Here is a 22,395-nt window from a genome sequence, read left to right as displayed (position 1 = left end):
AGGACAAAGGTCTCTCAATCAAGCCTGTTACCAAGTTAATAAAATATCATCAATAATTTCCTGTTTTACTGATGCATATACCGCTCTTTGCCATAGCCCTCTGGATAGTTTACAAAATGTAAAGTAAAATCACTAAGCTTACACGTTTATTTATAGCTATATAAATAAATCCAGAAAAAAACCCATGGAGCGACATTAAGAATGCTTAATCTTAACAGCTATCAGAACAATCTCAAAATGACATTTAATAGTGCATGACTTCACCTTGAGGCACAAGGGAGCGACAATGTATGTGCCAGGGCAAGTCACTTTGAGAAGGACCTTCTACAATCAAGGCATAACCTATTAAAAGCCACCTAATGATGATAAGTAACAAAAGCCAGACAACACACCTAAAACCAGACAATAAAATGATTTCCATCAAGCAGCCCCATAAAAATGTAAAGTGAAAATCACTGAGAAAAAAAAATGTCTGTAGAATTTCCTGAAGGATTGTAAAAATGGAGTCTAACATCCCCCACCTGGTAGTTCCATCAGTTTGGTGCCACCTCCAAAAAGTTCTCTCTCTCCCCTCTCATGCCATATGCCCAGAAATTGTTAGCAACAACCTCCCAGGAAATCTTTGGGCTGATGGGTGGGATAGAAATGTAACAAATATATCTTTCTGAACTGCAAAACTGGAATTACCATCCATATGACAATCAAATGTCTTGTTAGACTAAAAATATGGAGTATTTTTTTACCAGAGTACTGGAAAGAGGGAGAGAGCAAGAAAGTGATTGAAACAGCCTTCAAGAAAAACTTTTTAAATTAGATAGGGATAGAATGCATCTTTGGAATTATTAATAAGGTTTAAGAGGAATTAGTATTGCACAATATTAAGTTTTGTTGTTAAGTTTCTGGGTCTTTTATCTCTGCATTTTAAAGGAAAAAATAGTGGGGAATGATGGTATGGAACAAAGTGCAAACTTCTTCACTCTGCAGATGTACACACAAGAGGAGCAAAGATCCTCTTAGTAACAACCCTCACCAACGCTCCACCTGGGTTTATTTTCCTTTGTTGTGGTTGCCGCTGTCCTAAATATAATGGGTTTGACATGCTACAATGAAAAGACTTTATCAGGGAGTAAATGCATGCCAGAAATTAAACCATAGGCAGGTCCTTGTGAGTTATGAATCGATTCCGGAACAGTAGAAGTTCTGGAGTGCTCCTTTCTTACCAGAACTTCACACCACATAATGCACGGGAAGTACAGAAAGATTTGATAGCACAGCAGAATCACCAGGACAAAAATAGAGGACTGTGTCTGATGTGTGAGGGAGGGCTGCTGCCAGCTGGCAGCAATGCAGCCTAGGCTGTCCTTTTCTGACTAGGATTCACAACCCCACATCAAGCAAAGTAGCAAGTATCACCCTGGAAAAGATGCAACAGATGACTAACAATTGTGCTCTTTCATACAAAGCCAGTCTTGTAGAAAGACCCTCAATCAATCAGTCTTATTTATTTAAATTAGAATCACTAAGGAAGAAAAAAATCGCATGCACACACACAAAAGCTGAGGTCCCTCATAACATTAAACAATGCCATGCAGCAGCATGGTATCTCACCTTCTGTCCTGTGTTAACACATTCACATAGAATCTACTCATGAGCCGTTTCCACAAGCCCCCATCTTCCAACCAGATGGCACCAGGAATCCCATCAGCCCCCACAGCTGAAAATCAGTCCCAGTGTGTACTGCTCCTGCCTGCCCTGTCAGGGTAGGAGTGAGGCAGAGTGAAAGACATGGGCTCTCTGGGACACTCACCCTGGCAATGATGCCCCACATGCTGCCTGTACCCTCTTTGTGATCAGGCAGCCTCCATGGAAGACGACCGAGGATTCCCAGTGCAGCACGAGGGCAGCATACTTCCCAGGTACCATTCTAGCCAGCAACAAAGCAGGAGCACCATGCCCAGCTGCCCCTGTGGTCACCGCAACTGGATGTGCTGTCTTCCCTGCCAGTGCATGCCCCCCAGTGCTCAGGTGCCTCACTACAATGCCCTACTGGCAGCGGCAGAGTGGCAGGGTGGTGTGGCATTGGAAAGCAGGTGCCAGCAGGGAAGACAGGAAGCATGAGGAAGCCAATCGCTGCCCTGCTGCCAGCAATTCAGCAGTTGCTAAGCAGAACAGGCCAGTTGTAAAAGGTGGCTGGAGCACCTGCAGCAGCCACCAAACATTGGCATAAACTAGGAAAGCATGCAAAAACATTGTAACCAGGGTCACACATAACAAGTCTTAGAACAGATCACTGATTCTCCATGGGGATTCACTGTAACCAAACTTCGCCATGCTTCCTGGATTCACATGTAACAACAAGCAATTTCCAGCATGGTCATTGTGTGTGAGTTCAGTGAGAGAGCCAATAGATTGCAATTACTACCTCTTACTAATTTACTGCATTTTCTCCTTGTTCCAGGGTATCTTTGTACACCTCTCAAAATAGAAAAAAAGAAAAAAAAGATGCACAGCATTTTTCTGCCTCCATATAATCTATATTGCTTCATTTTGGGTCTAGGTCTACCTGCCTTTCAAAGAAAAGATTAGTGATCTACTATCAAAGCTTGGGACAGCTGACTAAACTGCCTGAAGATTGCTCAAGTAATTCAACGTAATGATTTTGTGAACACAGATTGCATGAGTAAAGCTTACCATTTATTCAACAAAGAATGGAGAATGGGACTCCCCCCCTCCTCCCTCCCCTTCTTTTTTTCCACCTGTGCTACTTCTTTTACAGGGACTGTTGTTATTATTGATGTGTAAGCTGCTCTGGGACCTACATGAAAAATGGAGGAAAATACTTCAAATAACTAAATAAATGAAATTAATCTAAGCCTAAGCACTAAGATTCATTTTTAAACAGATTCCAGAAAAATGAATGCTGCTTTTTATATTTTTTTCTCCCTTTCCTTTTTTAGACCTCACCCATTTCCTATATCATGTAACCAGCACAATGAACATCAAGGCACCTAATCTGCCTATTTATTTTCTTAACAGTAGGCATTTTGAGACAAAATTACAGGAAGAGTTGAGAAACAAATGAAACAAAAGGAAAAATAGATTTTCAATATGTTTTCACACTTTATTAATCAAAATACAAACAATACTGGAAAGAAAGAAAATGACGCTTCAGAGTGGAAACAAATTGTCTTGGAACAGTATTAAATTATATGCCATCTTTGCTAAACATACTAATCCATATAGTCAAAGTCTTCTGGAATGCCAAATGTTTTGTCAATTTTGCTATCTTCGAATGCAAACTTCCGTTTTACCCAAGATTTCACTGCAAAGATATTATCTGTAGGAAAAGGAGTGGGTGGATATGAGTATGAAATAAAAACTTTTCCTGCTTTCAAGAAATAAAAATACTGGAATTTAGATTCAACCAAAATGTTCTTCTCCATGTTTTGGCAGCTTTCTTTAGTCTATTGCCCACTCTCCCTACCAACATATTGGGTATAATACTCAGCCAGCACTGGTAATGCTGGCTGGGAGTGATGGGAATTATAATCCAATTGATCTGGTGGGCATCAGGTTGAGAAGGCTATTCTAGGCTTTTTTTCATGAACATTTTCCATCTCTCAATTGCAAGATGCAGTCACTCTGGAACTTCCACTTCTCACGTGGAAATTAGTCTCCAACGTCCAACAGTCAGCTAGTTTAAGGAAATTCTCCATGATTAAAATTTCCCCATGGTAACTGGTACTTGACCCTTACAACAGAGATAGAAAATCCCAAGGAAAAATCAGTTCATGGACAAAGCAAAGTATAGTATTAGCCCATAACAGCACTCATTCAGTTCCTAGAACAGCATTGCTTGTAAATACTTGAGGAATAGAAACAAAGATACTCAATGAACCAAAAAAAGCTTCTTATTCTTACCCAGCTCTTCTATACTGCTACTCCCAAAGCACGGCCACAAAAACCAATAAAATCAAAAAGCCAAAACAACAATAAAATGGCAGCATAAAGAAGCAGTGAAAGAATAAACCAGATTAACCAAGCTTTCAAAAGACCTGGGAAACTGATGTTGAACAAATGTGAGAGTTCATGCTTCCAGGTGAGCCTCAACAACAAGGCCATGTCATAAGTGAACCATTTGCCAAGGTGACCTTTTCCCCAGTAGTCACCTGCCTAACCCAAAGGTGAGGGCACCTGGAAAAGGGCATATGAAGAAAACTCCAGTGCACTTATACGTTTGAGCCTTTTGAAATAAAGGTGGACTTTCACAGGATCATATCAGTAAATCGAGTGCTCCTACTGTCTTCTCACTTTTCCAGAATTAAGAACTGAGGCAAATAAACCCAGGACACATGACAACGGCTTTATCCAATAGCACTTATGGACAGAGATCCATGTGAAGCAGCTCTAACATACAAACACTGAGAGATTGTCTGCTACCAAATGTAGATGTCCAATGTTGAGCAAGACTTTCTAATTTTGCTCAAGGCAGCTGCTTCACATGAAGAGCTTACCATGATCTAAGAGTAGCTGTGCGATTTTAAGAATCGCTATAGGGTGCTTCAGGTTCACCTGCACTAGTTGTCCCTGGCTTAAATTCAAGGGCTTGCTAGCTTGCAAGTAAAGAATATTTTCCTTTATAGGCATGCACAAATGAAACTGAAAGAACAAACTCCCTCATTGGCACATGACTCATTGAGTGGGGGTGCATGTCATGTTACGCCACTCTGCAAATAAGCTGGGCAGCGTGCACTGTTCACAGAAGCAACAGTGTCCCTGACATAGGTCAAGACTTGGTCTGCCTCTTCTTCCTCAGCCCTCCAGCTGGCTCTGACACATATCTTGGGTATTTTTGCAGGATAAGCTGCATCCCAGTCGCTTGCTCCCTCATTATGCCAGCAGCCATTTTACTATTGCTCAGGGCATGTATTGCTTCAGCCAGTCTCCCTCTTCTGCTGCACCATCTTTGAAGTGACTCTCATTCCACACCTGCACCCCCCACTGTCCAAGTCCCTGGAGAGCAGTTGGTGTTGCAAGTCACAACACCGCCACCCCGGCCCAACCCACTGGTGAAGCTGTTTTCACTCACCCTCCTTGGTTGTTTCAGACAAGGAAATCATACTGAACTCACAGTGCCAAGAGTTTCCATCATGCCCCACAAACTTCTACCCCAAGTCCTGACTTCTCCAGTCATTTTTCTCCTGAAGCCTCTCTCCTCCTTCTATCATCTCCTGCTTACACCACCCTGCACCAGCTTGTTTGCTCCACATTTGCTCCAATGCACTAAAACTCCAACTAGGACCTCCGTGGGAAAAGAACAGTTTTTAGCTACCAGTTTCTGTTGCTACCATAACTTAAAACTATTTTTTCCTTTGGGAGGCACTATTAGCCATTGCTTGTATAATGGGTGCTAACATTTTTAAATGGGAAATGTAAAGAACTGAACTACTTGCTTGTGGGATGTGGTGTGATTATACAAAAACAAGATTCTGGGATTTACACTAGGAATGTTATGCTTCAACAGATTATTAGAGGAAAGCAATGTTTATAAATATAACATGGATTGCCAAATGGCACTTCTGCAATTTTAAGTCATTTTTATTACTGTAACTAACTTCCTCATGTTTCTAACTTCCTCCTGAGTCACTGATTTGGATATTGGATTGAGGGGAAGTGCTGGGAGCTCATTTGTCTATCCATCAATGTTAATGGCATCATTTTTCAGCCCTAGTTGTAGTAGCTTGGGGTTGTCCCAAAAAGCATATTCCCTCTTGACTTTCTAAGACTGTGCAGGATACATGCAACAGGATATTCAGCATATTTTGATGTGCCTGGAGTCAGGGAGGATGAGCCCCTTGTTGTAGACTAGCAGCTCCTGATGAGCCAGTACCTGACTTTCTGTGGGTGGCTCAAAGAAACCCTGCTGCCACCACTATAACAGGGTATCACTTTCTTCCAATCTAGCAAAATAGTAACAAACCTGCAAAATAATAGCACAGTGTGTGGCTCAACCCTTGACCACTTGTGAGTTGATTTTCCTACAATTTTTATTTAGCCCATGTAGCTTCTCCCATGGGATGCAAGAGTAGTTTATTTATTTGATTTATATTCTGTCCCTTAGCCCAAAAATGCTCTCTGGATGGGTTAGCAGTTCTATACTAATATCTGCGTATAAGACCAGGGGAATAGATGGCCATATCCACTGCTCTGGAGGTAGGCCTGGGCTTGCAGACTTATCCAGAGAGTTACAAATCCTGTTCAGATTCATTGCAGAAAAGTATCCAAATTCTCACACCCAAATTTGCTTTCTTCAGCTCAGCCATGATTACAGATGCATCATGAGCTGAACACTGCAATGCTTGTGAGGAGGGATCTTGTGAGAAAAGTAGTAATGGGGACTTGATGTCTATTTCCTTCACAAGATCCATGGCGCCTTATGAAGAGCAAATGACTCTAGAAAGAAAGCTTAACAAACTACTTGCATCAACTGTTTCTGGGTTGAATATCAGTTCCCCTGAAGAAGGAGAGTTGTTAGAGGGGAGAATAGGTTAGGGCTTCAGTGGCCAGGAGCAACTGGCTATCAATAGTTGGAACGTTTAACAAAAAGGAGGTGGAACAATAATAGCAGTAGTTATTACAAAATATGAAGCAATTTTACACCCAACATCATGTTAAAAATTTGTGCAATATTGAGCTTCAAACAACTGCTTTTTTCATTTAAATATAGTTCCCTTACTTCCAGGTGAATCCGTTGGGAAACATTGCTGAAGAGGGGTTGAGAAGCAGCAACCTGAAGGCATGGCTGAAGCTGGCATAATAACAAGCTCCTTCAGGGTTGCTGCGCAGGTCACACATTGGTGGCTTACAGAGGCAAGAAACTAGCAAGGGAAACAATGAAAGGCCATGAGAAGGGGTGCGGGGGAGATTGCTGATGGAGGGTTCAGTCTACCACAGCACAATATGGTGCTAGGTAGACTTCAGGATGCAAGATCAGGCATGAGGGGAGGAGTGGCAGGGTTTTTGGCCACCCTTATCCAAGGACTTGGTGGCATTTCTCAAGAAGCCATGATGAAATTTCCAGGTTTGGATGATACAACCCAGAATTTAATGGGTACAGTAACCTAGAGCAAGCCATGTGTCATCAGGATGGCTAGCTGGCAAACATAGTCCATACTGTGCTAGACGTGGAAGGCTCCAACAACCCACTGCTGTTAGTTGTCATGTTGGGGAAACCATGCCATGCTAAGTCTTACAGATTGGATTTGCTTTATATCAGAACAGAAAGTGCAACTATACGTAGCAACAGTTAAGCTGCTGCTAAGAGCAGACAAAAAAGCAGGTTGCTTACCTGTAACTGATGTTCTTCGAGTGGCCATCTGTGCAGTCACACATATGGGTACTGCGCCTGCGCAGTGCCTGTGGCCGGAAGATTGATAGCTAACGGTTTTGGCGGGAAATACTCCGCTCCCCTCCCCCCTAGCAGTATATATGGGGCGGAGTGTCCGCCATTTTCCAGTCTTTGATAGACCGGACATTCGCTCTCCAGAGAAAAAAATGGAACTAATGAAAAGAACGATGTCGGTACCGCCGACAAGCTCGAAAAATACTGTATAGGTACTGAGGACAAGAATAACATGGTACCGAGAAAAAAACACCACCCAATGACACCAAGCGGGGCCAGCGGGTGAGTTGTGTGACTGCACGGATGGCCACTCGAAGAACATCAGTTACAGGTAAGCAACCTGCTTTTCTTTGTCGTAGCCTCTGTGCATCACACATGTGGGTAGATTAACAAGCTTACCCTGAATGGAGGAGGGTGGTGTCATCAACGAAGAAAAGATGAAAGAACAGCTCTGCCGAAGGGACAGTCCTGTCTGGCACGGACATCCAGTTGATAATGCTTTGCGAATGTGCATGGGGTAGCCCATGCAGCAGCTCTGCAGACAGTGTCAATCGGAACTCCAGACGTGAAGGCAGAAGAAGCAGCCACAGCTCTAGTAGAATGACCCTTCGGGATCGTAGGTAAGTCCAACTTAGCTAACTGATAAGAGAGAATAATGGTTTGTACTATCCACTCAGAAAGTCTCTGAGAGGTGACTGGAGAATCCTGATTGTATTCAGAATATTTCACGAACAGATTGTTGGAGTACCGAATAGACTCAGTCCTTGATCTATAGAAGGCAAGGCAATGTCGTGCATCAAGGGTGTGTAATGACTGCTCAATCGGATTCGACAGAGATGGAAAGAAGGCAGGTAAAACGATTTCCTGGTCCATGTGGAAAGGCTTGATCCATTTGTAGAACTACCTTCTCCTTATGGAAGTTTAAATACGGAGGGTCCACCCTAAGGGCACAGAGCTCACTAGCTCTCCGTGCTGATGTAACTGCTACAAGAAATGCAGTTTTCCAAGAGACGAGATGGAGATCAATTGTTGCCAAAGGTTCAAAAGGAGGTCTTGTTAACGCTTGTAACACCACAGAAAGACTCCAAGTGGGCATAAGCAGTCTGACTGCCGGATGAAGGCTATGTAGCCCCTTAAAGAATCTCTTTATTAGTGGTTGAGAGAAAATGGCGCAGCCCTGGATAGCACCCCGGTAATAGGAAATAGTAGCTGTGTACACTTTTATGGAGGATGGCTTAAGTCCAGACTGATGGAGTTCAAACAGGAACTGGAGAATATGATCTATGAATGCCAACTGAGGGAGAAACGATCGTGATTCAGCAAAGATAGAGAATCTACATCATTTAGCCGCATTTGACTTCCGGGAGGATGGCCTCAGCGCAGAATCAAGAATGTGTTGGATGTCCAGGTGAAGAACTGTCGGAGCCGAGGAAACGGCCATCGGAACTGAAGACATGGGGACGGCAGGTGGGTGCGAATCATGGCGCAATACATCGGATTCGGGGACAGGATTCGTAGAGACAGCGGACGACGTCGATACCGTGTCAAAACAGACTGCTATCGAATTGCCAGGCCGTCAACCTCAGTGATGTCAGATCTGGGTGGCAAATTGTGCCTTCTCTCCTGGTAATGAGAGACAGAATGGATGGAAGCTGAAGGGATTCTTCTCGAGAAATGTGAAGGAGTGTCGAAAACCATGCTTAGCGTGGCCACCATGGGGTTATCAATATTCCTGTGGCCGTGTCATGGATTATCTTCGAAATCACTCTCATAATGAGGGGGATTGGGGGAAAAGCGTAAAAGTGAACGTTGTTCCATGGGATCATAAAGGCATCTCCGGATGACCCCTGTCCGATTCCCGCTCTTGAACAAAAAACCTCGCAAACCCAGTTCCTCCGGATAGCAAATAAATCTATGTCAGGAAGACCCCAGTGCTGGAAAAGGTGGTCGCATGTCCGGTGATCCAGTTCCCATTTGTGCAATGTGGACATGTGTCTGCTTAGGAAATCAGCTTCCACATTGTCCGTACCAGCAAGGTGCACCGCGATCGGGGAGATGTCTCTCTGGATGCACCACTCCCAGATTTGTATCGCTAGCCGTGCTAACGTTGGCAACTTCGTTCTTCCTTGCTTGTTCAGATAAAAGACTGTAGCGATGTTGTCCGAGGTTATCTGAACGACTTGATGGCAAAGAACGTCCTCGGAGGACTGAAGAGCCTTGTAAACTGCTAGAAGTTCCAGGAAGTTGATATGATTCCTGGACTCCTGTTGATTCCAGACACCCTGAGTGTGTAGGCCTGAGCATAGTGCTCCCCAGCCGAGCAGAGATGTGTCGGTACCGAGAGTCGCTGTTGGGCGTCACAGTTGGAATGGGACCCCGATATTCAGGTTGTCTGGCACTGTCCACCATATGAGAGATTGAAGAACTGAGGACGGAAGTTGAATCAGCCTTGTGGGCAAATCCCTTTGTGGCCAAAAAACTTTGTTGAAGAAAAGTTGGAGGGGCTGAAGCCGAAGCCTGGCATACGGGACGACTGCAACGGATGCAGCCATATGCCCTAGTAGCCTTTGGACAGAGCGTGCAACAACAATTTTGTCTCTTTGAATTCAATGGATGTGTTGAGCGAGGATGCATTGTCTGTCCCAGGGGAGGAATGCCTTCGTTACCATAGAATCCAGACGAGCTCCGATGAAATGGATCACAGCTGCAGGAACAACAGAGGATTTCTCGCGGTTAATACTAAGTCCGAGATCCCATAGCAGGGAGCAGGTAACGTTTATAGCGGAAGACAGTGCTTCTCTGGTTTGAGAAACCAACAACCAGTCATCAAGATAGGGGTATATCTGGACCCCTCGAAGTCGTAGGTGCGCGCAGACAGGGGCCATACACTTCATAAAAGTGGCCAGTCCAAACGGAAGCACCATGAATTCATAGATTTCAGACGCAACAGCAAAATGGAGGAAACGCCTATGACACGGATGGATAGAAATATGAAAATAGGCGTCCCTCAAGTCCAGTGAGGCGAACCAATCCCCACTCCTCAGCAGTGGTAAGATATTTTGAAGAGTGGTCATCCGAAATTTCTTTGGAGTTATGAATTTGTTAATATCTCTTAGGTCCAATATTGGTCGGAGACCACCGTCCCGTTTCGGGACTGTAAAATATCTGGAATAGAATCCATGGAGTCCTTCTGTTAGAGATAAGTAACGAATGGCTCCCTTAGAAAGGAGTTGGCGAACCTCTTCCAGCAACACGGGTGAGCTGGGAGTAAACTGGATGGGATTCGATGGAGGAATAATGTCGAATTCTATTCAATATCCATGCTGAATGATGGATAACACCCAATGATCAGATGTAATGGATTCCCAAACAGGAAGCCGACTTTTCAGCCGGTCCCCAAATGAGAGGGGGAAGGGTGAGGTTAGGAGGAGAGGAAGGGTTTGCCCGCCCCATCAGCGCTGGCGTTTATCCCCATCAAAGCGACGACGGCTTTGCTGGAAGCATTGGGACGGTTGCTGCCTATGACGTTGTTGGCGTTGATGTGGTTGCTGTCGAGGCTGGTATTGTTGGCGGTATTGTGGACGGGTCCATGACCACTTACATCGAGGCTGGGACTGTAGTTCCATACGACGGGCCGTCATCCTCGATTTGTGGATCTTCTTTAATTTGCTATTTGCTATTGGTCTTCGCATTGAAGAGACCGGACCCGTCAAAGGGCATCTCCTTGCAAAGTAACTGCAGCATCTGGTGAAGCTGAGTCAACCTTGGACTCATCCGAGTCCATCCAATAGGTAGGTGGGACACTGGAGGAGGAATATCCTGGCGACTCCGATCTGCCGCTCTCTCTAGATCAGGGGTCTCAAACTCAACCTACCTAGGGGCCGCTGGAAGTAGAGTCTGGGTGAGGCTGGGCCGCATCAAGTATTCCACCACCGCGGTGGTGGTGGGCTGCTCATCCCGCGGCCGGCCTGGGCGCTGCTGGTGCTTTGAAGGCCGCAGGGCCCCTCCCCCGTGCCCTGCCCATCCTGGCTATTGGCCCGTGGGCCGCGAGTTTGAGACCCCTGCTCTAGATGGTGCCCTCGGGGCGTCTCTAGGTGTGGAGTGAAAACGATCCCGAGGAGCAGACGGAGAAGATCGGCCTCTGGGTACTGGGTAGTAGCCGACAGATTGGTATTCTTCCCGTCTCAGAACAGGGGAGTACCGGGATCTGGCATCCGAAGAACAACTCCTGCGGCTTCTCGGAGGAAACATGCCAGTGTCAGTATCCAGAGGAACAGGCGGCATAGGTGTTGGAGACGGAGCCCTTGGTGGCGAATCTCTTATTTCGCCACCCAAAATCGAGCCGCGTTGTGGATCCTGGAGTAGTTTGGATCCCATCTGGTGCGGGGAGCCTGGCGGAGTGACCCTCATAGCTGCCTGGATGGCCGGGACCGAGGGGGTCGGAACCGCAACTGGAGTCAGGATCGAAGAGGCCGCCGAACCCGCGTGCCGATGCTTAAAATGTTCGGGGTTCCTTGATTTTTTAATCGGCTTTCCGGTTTTATCCTTTTTGGCCTTCTTGTGCACAGGCAACTTTTCCGGGTCACTGTGCTTCCTCTTCTCCTTTTGTTTCCTTGGTAGGGAAACAGGCTGATCGCCCATGCTAGGAGCACTTTCGTCGGAAGGGCGCGAGGGCAGAGCAGTGGAGGAAGAGGCCGGGCGTTGTGGCAGATCAGCTGAAGTCGGACGGCCTTCAGGTGGAGCCAAAGTTGTGGGAGGCTTAGCCACCAGCCGGTCCGATTGGAGGAGAACCTGGTCCCACAGGAGTTTGCGGAGGCAGTTCTCCCGATTCTTCCTCACCTGTTTGGAGAAGGCCAAACAGTGGCCGCATTTATCTGTCCTGTGCCCTTCCCCCAGGCAAAGGAGGCACAGGTCATGCGGGTCCGCAGCGGGCATTTTAGAGCTACACTTCCCGCACTTGCGGAATGCCGCCCGTTGCGCCATCGCAGAAGTAGAAAAGAAGAAGATAGTATAGAGGGAGTAGATAATATTTTTGGTTTGTTTTTTTTTATAGGAACAAGAGAGAAATGAAAAAACAAAGAAACTAAGTGAAGTACTGAGTAACACGAACAAGGGAATACTAACTTGGTAAGAAAAAAGGAGAAAATTCAACAAGTGAGAGGAGATAAGTAACGATCTAAGCGAGAGTGAAGCGGCACGAGGCACAATGAATGGCAGTCACAAAGACTGGAAAATGGCGGACACTCCGCCCCATATATACTGCTAGGGGAGAGGGGAGCAGGGTTTTTCCTGCCAAAACCGTTAGCTATCAATCTTCCAGCCACAGGCACTGCACAGGCGCAGTACCCACATGTGTAATGCACAGAGGCCACAACGAAGAATTTATAATGATGTATTCATGAGAAGTAGCAGGCATTAACTCAACATATTCTAACACTGGCACATTTCACCAATGGCTGAAGATTGTATAAGTAACTCATTAGTTTCCCAACAACTTTTTTCTTCAGTAACAACAATTCTGAAGTTCAATTAATGGCTGTGTCTTCCCTTGAATTTATTTTTGCTCAGGAAAATGGAAAGGAATGCACCCAAAGGAATGTAAATGTAGACCTACCAGTCCATCTGTTAGCTGCTTCCTTAGCTACCTTATTTGCTTGACCTAAAGAAACAAGAAACAAATGAAACAATCAGTAAATACAAGTTCCAGACTCATAATACAACAGGTTCAAATGAGTTAGAATTGCAATTTACAAAATGGTTTTGCAAACACAGAGCACAATTCTTGTTATCGAACAGCTTGAAAATATTTTGCCACTGTTTTTAAGTTAATATTCAACCAACCCTCAAATAAGATTTAGGAAATCATATCAAAATGAAGGAACATTTTGAAGGTATGATTGCTACCAATGCACTAAAAGGAAAAATGCCAACTTTACAGCTAAAGTCTATTGTCAAATGCCACAGACACTTCTCCAGGTGTGTCCATCCCACAGGACATAAATCTGAGAGCCAAGCAAGTGTTCACGTTCCACTGTAGCTCTGTGGGGCTTCTCCTCAGTCTGCTTGCTCCACTAGGTGCATTTGTAGGCCCATCCTTAGGAGTCCACAGCACACCCTATCATGGTGCCCATATTTTGTGCTACACTGGAAGGAATATCTGTATCATGTCTCCGATGTAGCCATGGAAAATTATTCAGTTTAAAAGAAAATCATTCATGTGGTTCTCTTTCACCAAAAATAGGCATACTTATGAGAGAAGAAATTACAGAGTATTTTCCCTTATCATGCAATCACCCATTTATGTGTTCACTTTTAAATTATTGGAAGCAGCCTGACTCAGGAAACAATTCACATGCTCTTTTCAGTCACCTTCTTCCCTCATTAGGGCAATTTATTCATGTGTCCAGCATTGCAGGGGAGGCAGTCAGTCTCAGTTTTAACTTTCATGCCCAAAGTATGTATTTTCCAAATGGAAAAACACCGCTGTAGTTAGGGTTCACAAGACTGTGCTGACACATTGGTCTACTCACGCACATAGACAATTCAGGGAAAAAGGCAAAACACTGTGAAGGGGAGGGGATTATAGCTGGAGCAAAGAAATGTCTTTCAGCTCTCTCTTTTCCTCTCTGGTGTATATGGACGCAGACAGATTCCCATACTGAAGCCCTGAAGGAGCTGTCATATTTCCCACACCCACACACACCCCTCTGTCTTGCCAGTGCTTGTCTAGATTTATTGGCACTGGTCAATGCACAGCCTAGAGCTTGTCCCTAGGGACGCTGAGAAATTGATGCAGCATGAAATGTTCCATTGTTATAAAGTTGTACTGTAGGCAAGACTTACTTAACTTGCAAAATGAACGGCTGTCTGACACACAAGGAGGGTTCATGTATATTTGTCAACTCCAAGAACTACAGTAAGCAGCACCAAAGATTTCAAGGTATTTCGAACTTGCAATCTGATCATTCTGCGCATAGTTTTAAAAAAATCCACAGTGGAAAGAGAAATGGGTATTTGCATTTTGAGCTTACCATGAAGACAAATGTTAAAAATCTCATTACACATTAAAAAACTTCCAAGAATTTGTATTGTGAAAATCTGTTGTTTCTGGAGAGGGCATAAGCTCATATTTAATCTCATTGCAAGACTTCCAAAATCCCTCCAGTAATCTCCTCACTGTCCAAATGATTTTAGCTGAAAGCTCTGAGCTACAGAAGGTGCTGCATGAGTAGGCACATAAATGAGGCAAAGACCTGGACTGCATGTAATAAAAACCCAGAGTACAGGTTGAATATGGGCTGTTGCTGAATCATGGGTTGCAATTATGTGTGAACCCTGCACCAGGCTTAACTATGAGTTAACTGTGAGAAACTCAGAGAACTCACATTTTGCTATTGTACTGGTACTCCAGATAGTCCATGGTTAACACCCCAAAATTAAGCCATAGTGGATGGTTTGCACAGAGCAACAACCCATGCTGCAACTCACGCTCAAGCATACTGAGGGCTGTTCTTGAATTTGGACATATTACATATAGACTTGACTCACACAATTGAACAACCTATGCTTTGTTAACCATGAACTTTTGTGAGAACATAGGAGTGAGTATGTGCGATTGTTCCCATTCACTTTGGCTTTGAGGAATGGGGGCTTTCTTGGATTGTTTCCTTTTGTATGGACATGGGAATGTTGCATTACTTATAAGTTAAATAACTCTGTGTTAACCAGTAAAATAAAATTAATAGAAAGGGGAAGCTATAAGCAGGTAGGAAGCAGGACATTCACTCATTTAATTCTATGTGCCCCCAGAAATTTCCAGGTTAAACAGCATAAGAGTAAACTGAGTTACACTACCCTTGGGATGCAAAATACCCTTGGGAAAGGTTTGTATTTACAAAAGCAATAATCTTTCCAGGATGAATAAAAATCAATGATTTTTTTTTAAAAATAAACATATATTTTTGATTCAAATTTGATTTTTTAAATGAAATGCTTTGTGAGGAAAAATCTGTCTAAAGATAGTTTTCTATTTAATATACATTATTGTCCAAAGATTATTCATCATGACATAAGGATTAGTTTTTAATTATGTTGCATGAAGCTGTATATTCATACAATGTTTAAATTGTTTTGGTAAATGAATTCCATTAATCCATTCACAAAGTCATGCTCTTCTAGAGGTTTCTGTAAGATTATTGGGCAATTTTTCTATCTAGAAGATATTATCACAGATGCTTTGTTTTACCGTTCTCAAAACTGAATCGGTGCCTACAGAGATCACATGCCTATTCTTCACAGTAAAAATGTTCTAAAATAAACATACAGAGTTGAGAAAAATACCTTAATCCCATAGTTCTTTTGTAAATCTGTGTACATAGAATAAATCCCTTGCCTCTTAAGTGCTAAGTTTCAAAAAATGCAATGAAGAGAAGATGATTGTTGGGGGTGGAACAGACCTGCAGAAGAACTTAAGTGGGAGGAGGAAGTGGCAAACTGTAAAAATAAAAGTGAAATCTTTTGAGAAGATTACTATACAAGTCTTTGAATCTTTTATGTATAGCCTGAGGTTTATGTATAGCCCATATTATTCTTTCTATTCCTTATTCTAACCTATAATGGCAGAGACCCAGTTTAATACAGACCCAGTTTGGGAATATTTTAATGAAGATCCTTTACTTATGGGTAAGGCAGGCATGTGTGCAAAACTATGATTTAAATATAGTCTTACTGACTAGTGATTTAAAGCGTGATTTCAACTGATTGGTTTAAATCAATTCCACCCTGATCTTTCCCAAATCTACACCCAAAAGGAAGATCAATAGAGCAAAGGAAAACAAAACATTAAATGATTTCTGAGAGACCCCGGCGTTTTAACTGTGTACACCCAGCTGTCACTTGACACAAAAACAAAAAAACAGAAAATTGAATCTTATCATTGCTTCTACCTGCTGATGCTAGAACAGCAACGGAAATCACAAACTCACCAAATAAAAATACAAAGTAAATGAGGGTCTCAAGCAAACAGAGTACAGAGCAATCAGCAAGAGCCACAGAAAGGCTTGCTACTCTGCTCAGGCAGGTAGTGTGTGACCACCATTGCCAGCTGCCACAGTAGTGCAGTAGTGCATAATGGCATGGGGGAGGGGGGAGCTGGCTTATACTCTCCTTTCCTGCTGTGATTAAATTTTCTTTGAATTTGTTACAGTTTGGCTTTTAAACTGGGAATTTCAGATAGCAAAAGCATCAAAGAAGTGCATTTTTAACAATTCCAACATAGTTCGCCTGGATGCTTGCTTTTTTTTTTTTTTCCATTTTTATACACCGACTCCTAAGTGAGTTTTTCAAAAGGCTACAATGTCCATTTTTTATATGTACATTTTTTGAGGACACACAAAAAGCACACTCCAAATTGCAACGTTGTAGCACCTTGTGACCTCACTTTGCAGGTGTTCAAAAAACACACTTAGCTACTGATGCCAAGTTCCTATTGCCTCAGGAAGTAGCAAATTTAGGGGCAATCCAGGGGGTACAAAAGCACATATGAGTGGCAAGCAGAATTGACACATGCCAAATGAAGCCCTTCCTCAGTCACTGGGATTCCCCTCCAGTTTTGCTGGTCCCTCTTACATTACCAGTAGGTGAACACTTGCAAAACTGATGGGCAACTAAAGATGCATAATCCCTATAAAAATCAGGATATCATGCTTCAAAGAGCTTATTACTCTTGTGAAGTCTCCTGGAATACCTGCAGGACAACAAGGGGAAAGGAGGTAGCCCCAGAGCATAAATGTACCTGATCATCCAATCAGGTATATCATGGCCATAGGAATAAAGAAGTCTTTCAGTGTCATATGAATCCAGTCATCATATTGTTTTTGGCACCTCTTGAAGCTTTTACTTCAGGAAACCTTCCTGATCTAATCAGCCACAGTATTACAGATACATTCGTACTCATCTTTACAGAAGAACCTTCCCCACAAAAGACATTCATTTAGTCATGTAATCCGTTCTTAAGCCAGATCTCTGTAGAAATGAACTTCAAGCTTCTAAGTGTTTATTTTCAAGGTTTTTGACTACATTTACCCTGCATATCTTCTTGTACTCCTCATTCCTTACATTAGCACAAGAAGTTCAGCTACTTTCCCCACAATGACTCTATGTTTCATATGTACTTTTCTGTTCCCTCTTTCTGGAAAAGTTTTCAACTGTCTATTGTTAACTTCAACTTCCCTCCTGGTCTTGTTTGTGTAAGCCATTTCTATTATTTTCCTTTTAGCATCCAGCAAAACTAAGCCAATAAAGCAGTCAAATTCCAAAGCAAGCCTGCAATCTCATGGACTTAAAGAGACTGCTTTTGCAAATAATGCCAACCTGGACACTACAATCCGTATCTAAGGCCTTCCTCAAACTACGACCACCAAGGAAGTTTCAGTTCATGGTAAGACGGAAGATGTCCTCCTCTGTAGCCCCCAAATTATGGAACAATCTCTCCCCTGCAACTTGTGTGGCATCAATTTTACTGCCCCTTGCAGCGCCAGGCTAAAACTGCCCTCTGTGTTGAGGCATTTAATAACTTGAAATAGGCAACGGTTTTAGGAGGCAAAACTATATGAACCTCTCTTAGTTGCTTGTTGTTATTATTCAGTTTAATTTTTAATGAAATTTAATGTTTTTACAATCATTTAAATTTTATATTGTATTTAATTAATAGTACATTTCCCAGGCAGCTTTGGCTATTGTGGGGAGGGTATAAAATAATAATAACAACTCACAGTTTATCCATGGTTTGCTAAGTAGATAACCCAATCTCTGGGTTGTTTACCACCTCACTCCCCCCTGCCTCCTTTGCCCACACCATTCCCATATACTGAGTCCCTTTGCCATGCTGTAACATTAACAGGACTTCACCATGTCAGCTGCCAGTTTCTCATTAGTTTGTTCTACACATGGGGCATGGATGATTCACCAGCTGTTCCTTGCACCACTTGAAACTCATTAATGAAAGGCACTCTTTCCCCATGCCCAGCCAAAGCAATGAAAACCTTCCATTCAAAAAATGTTAACCCTTCCTCACTATGGCAGAATTCTTGAGTTCCAGGTATTGGGAAGTTAGCATGAACACTTTGCAGAAGGGAAAAAAGTGTTTGAGAGGGCTAAAGTTCTTAAATGAATGTGGCACCCACTTCTCAGAGGTCATTAGTCTTTGGAAACTTCCCCATGCTATCAGGGAGCAGTGCTAAGCTTAAGGAGAGAAAAGCAGATCTGTAAGGCTGACATTGCCAGACAGATTTTCCCACTACTGCTAGTCTAGACATAAGGGAAGCTAGAGTGCTGCTCTCTGTGCTAGCTTGTCTGCTGCTTTTGTAGCCTGGCAAAACAGCCCACAAACAACCAAGAGTTTGAGTTTGCACATCATGACAACCAGTGGTCAAACAGAACAGAGTTCACAAACCAATAACTATGAGTGGTCTTTCTGGGTTGACTGTGTTTAACAAACTATGGTTAATACAGCTGAGTTTGTACAACACAACTATTTGTAATCCAACAACCCATATCACAGGTTGAAAAGTGTCTCAGCCTCTTTGCAAAGTAAATGTAAAAGAGATTAGGTTTAAGAAGATAATAGTACAAGAAGAAAGCCCAATCCTAATAAAAGCTAATGAACAATGGTAGAATTCTGTCTTCAGTAATTAATAATGTAGATTTGGAAGGAAGAGTTTGAGCACAGTCCCACTAAAAATAAACCTAATTTAAAATTCCAACAAAAGTGGACACCTTACTGCTGTTTTGTATTTCAAGGGCAGTTGCAATGAAATTAAATCTTTAGGGGAAAAAAACCTGGGAATCCTGTGCCAGAGACAATTATCAGGTGCATTAAGACAGAAAGAACAGCTAAATTTACAAAACAAGAAGTGGCTACTGCAAGCATGAACATTCAGGCTACAGATATCCATCAGCATACAGGTTTGATGGATTTCTACTAACTGACAATGATAAGATCTCCCAGAAGGCATTCAGTTAATTATCATTAGGCCTGAATGGCAGACTGAGTGATAGAGTCATGCTTTAAACAAAACAAATACAAAAAAGGAACAACATTCCTTCCATGTCATTGTTTCCTTTAATATTGTAGTTATTTCAGTAAGAGTTACAAGCAAAGGTTCAGATGAATTTATTCTAATTGCATCTGAAATCAGGAAGATGGAAGCTCCACAACTACAGTTGCATGCTTTCCTAAAGGAACATCCTTTGTATTTTAACAGTGAGAGGGTGATATAAAAAGAAAAGTCTGTTCTGCAGGTCATCAAATGCATAATCTATTCTTAGACAAAAGCTATACAGTCTGTAACTTACAAGTGAAAATGGGGAAGTTACAAGAACACGTACAGAATGCTTTTTATTGCTAAGAAACACTTGCTCCCTTGACAGAAAATACAGGGAGAAAATACAAGACAGTTGGGCCCAAAGTTAATGATTCCTAATGTTATACACAGATCCATGCATTCCACAATTATGAAAATGAAGTACATTTGCATGCATAACCATTTTTGCCCTAGAGCCCTATCTGTTATTAGATGGGGAGGGTGGGGGCCATGAATGTACATGTATACAAAGACACACAGTTTCTCTCCTACTCACTGTTCTACCCTGTATTCATACACAGCACACTGTCCCTCATATGCTCCACATGACTGACACTCCTCCTACCCTCAACCCCTACACTTTTCTGTATACAGATGCAACATTCCCATGTTGCCTGCTGGGATCTAGGGATTGCTGCAGGTTAGAAAAAGCTGGGAGCTAACTATCGAACTAAAATTCTAGTACTTAACTCAGCTACCTCAAGGGTGCTAGATATAATGTTCCCTCTCACAGTGACCAGGTTCACACATCATGACCACCCATGGACAGCTGTCAGTCTTGTTTCCTTCAGGTGGCTTGTCATGAGGTCAAAACCTGGCACAGTTCCATTAGTTTGTTAATTACACATAACCCATTCTTGGAATCCATGGCTTATTCTTGGGTTGTTTAGGTTCACTTGTTTCCAGAGCCACTGTCATAATTTGCAAACTTGTCACAATGAATTGTTAGAGATTTACTGGAAAGGGTTACAGATCAAGAATGGTGAAAAACCAAGTCACTCTTCACAAACTGAGTAGTATTACACTATGAAATTAAACTAGACAATTTACTCATCTGTTCTTCGTTGTGGCCTCTGTGCATCACACATATGGGTGCTGTGCCTGCACAGTGCCTTTGGCCGGAAGATTACAAGCTAACAGTTTATTTTGGCCGGAAAAAGCTCCGCTCCCCCTCCCCCACAGCCTATAAAGAGCGGCGCGTCCGCCATTTCGTTCAGTCTTTGCGACTGCCGTTTGCTGTGCCTCGTGCCGCTTTCGACTATCGCTTTGATCGTTACTCGTAGCCTGTTTTTTCTCCTTTTACTCCCAGTTTTATATCCCTGATAGTTCTTGTTAGCTCTAGTTATTTCTACAGTTCTTCTTAGCTCTAGTTATTGTGCATTTCTATCATTCTACCATTCTATTTTCTTCTTTAAAAAAAACAAAAAAACAAAAATATATTCTTACCCTCTGCACTGTCTCCCTTTTTCTTCTTCTTCTTGCGATGGTGCAGCGAGCGGCCTTCCACAAATGTGCAGAGTGCGGGTCGAAGATGTCACCATCTGACCCACACGACCTATGCCTCCTCGGCTTGGGGGAGGGGCATAGGACCGACAGGTGCTCCCACTGTCTGGCCTTCTCCAAGCAGGCCAGAAAAAATCGGGAGAACCGCCTCCGGAGGCTCCTGTGGGATCGGGCTCTTATGCAGTCCGACCCACTGGTCGCCGCTCCAAAGCCTGGCCCGGCTGCGGTGGTCCCACCCTCCTGCCCATCGGACGAAGGTGCCTCTACTTTGAGGGTGCCACCAGCTTCTCCCAAAAAGAAAAGCGAGAAGCACAAGCACACCAATGTCGACAAATCGGCCAAAAAGGCCAGAGAAGCCCTCTAAGCCGGCCCGAAAGGCGAAGGATCCGGACCGACCCCGACACCGTGTCTCGGGTTCGACGGCAGCGTCGGTACTGGTGCCAACCACCGTACCGACCCCACCCGAGCCAGCGCTCCAGGCAGCCATGAGGGTTACCCCTCAAGGGTCTCCCCGTCGTGTGGCTGACACCCCGACCAAACCGCTTCCATCTCTCCAGTGGGGCTCGATCTCCGACGGAGAGATTAAGGACTCTCCCCCCAGGGCTAGGTCACCAACGCCTATGCCCATGGCCACACTGGAGGCGGATGTCGTCGAATCCCCGCCCAGGGCCCGCTGGAGCCACTCCAGGGAGCAGCGATCCGAGCGATTCAAGGACTGGCATCGCTTCTACTACCCATCTTGGGGCGAGCCATACTCGACTGGGTACTATCCCGCGCCAAGGGATTGGTCCCCACCATGCTCTCATGATCACCCGCTGCTTCTGGATCCAAGGCGCACGTCTCCGGTACCCCGGGATGAAAGTAGCCGGTCCGCTTCGCCAGTGGAGTCTTCTTCCTTGGCCCCTCCGTACTACGGCACGGACTCCAATGACTCGGACGTCGATTCTACCTCTCCCGACGTCGCAGTGACCTCCCAGGGCCCCACATCACTGGACGAGTCGCACGTTTCTTTTGCGGAGCTGATGTCCAGGTTCGTCCAATCCCTGGACATCGACGCCATCCAGCAGCCAGGACCGTCTACAGATAAAATCTATGATGTCATCCGCGGGGAGCAGTCCACCTCCATCGTCCTGCCCTTGATCACCACCCTATGGCAGGCGATGACCCAGCCCTGGGACTTGCCCTCTCACCCTCAACCAACATCACGGAGGTACGAAACCATGTACCGGGTTCAGGAGGAGGACATACCATTCCTCCTCCGACACCCCAAACCGAACTCGGTCGTGGTGGAGTCCTCCCAGGGAAGAGAGGCAAGGGGTCACACCGCGCCGTGAGATAAGAAAGGCC

At 44.0% G+C, this 22,395-nt stretch overlaps 1 protein-coding gene across 6 annotated transcripts in view; it reads right to left on the bottom strand.

Moving 5' to 3' along the window:
• Nucleotides 1-3,096: 3,096 nt before the first annotated feature.
• TRIM2 (tripartite motif containing 2) overlaps nt 3,097-22,395 on the bottom strand; it is a 106,820-nt gene continuing 87,521 nt past the window's right edge. For 2 of the 6 annotated variants that reach the window (XM_044430648.1, XM_044430649.1), the window contains 2 exons: nt 13,017-13,061; nt 3,213-3,337 (listed from right to left, as the gene is read on the bottom strand). In XM_044430648.1, the coding sequence (XP_044286583.1) occupies nt 13,044-13,061 (18 nt within the window). In that variant the 3' untranslated portion in view covers nt 3,213-3,337; nt 13,017-13,043. Of the gene's footprint in view, nt 3,338-3,415; nt 3,752-3,798; nt 4,195-13,016; nt 13,062-22,395 lie in introns of those variants that run through there. The other 4 variants (XM_044430645.1, XM_044430647.1, XM_044430644.1 and 1 more) reach the window with 4 other exon arrangements.

The sequence above is a fragment of the Varanus komodoensis genome, unplaced genomic scaffold (genome assembly GCF_004798865.1).
Source record: "Varanus komodoensis strain SLA01 unplaced genomic scaffold, ASM479886v1 scaffold21, whole genome shotgun sequence".
In the NCBI taxonomy this organism is placed as follows: Eukaryota; Metazoa; Chordata; class Lepidosauria; order Squamata; family Varanidae; genus Varanus; species Varanus komodoensis.
The sequence above is the reverse complement of the archived record's forward strand: the minus strand, read 5'-3'. Positions and strand labels throughout refer to the sequence as shown.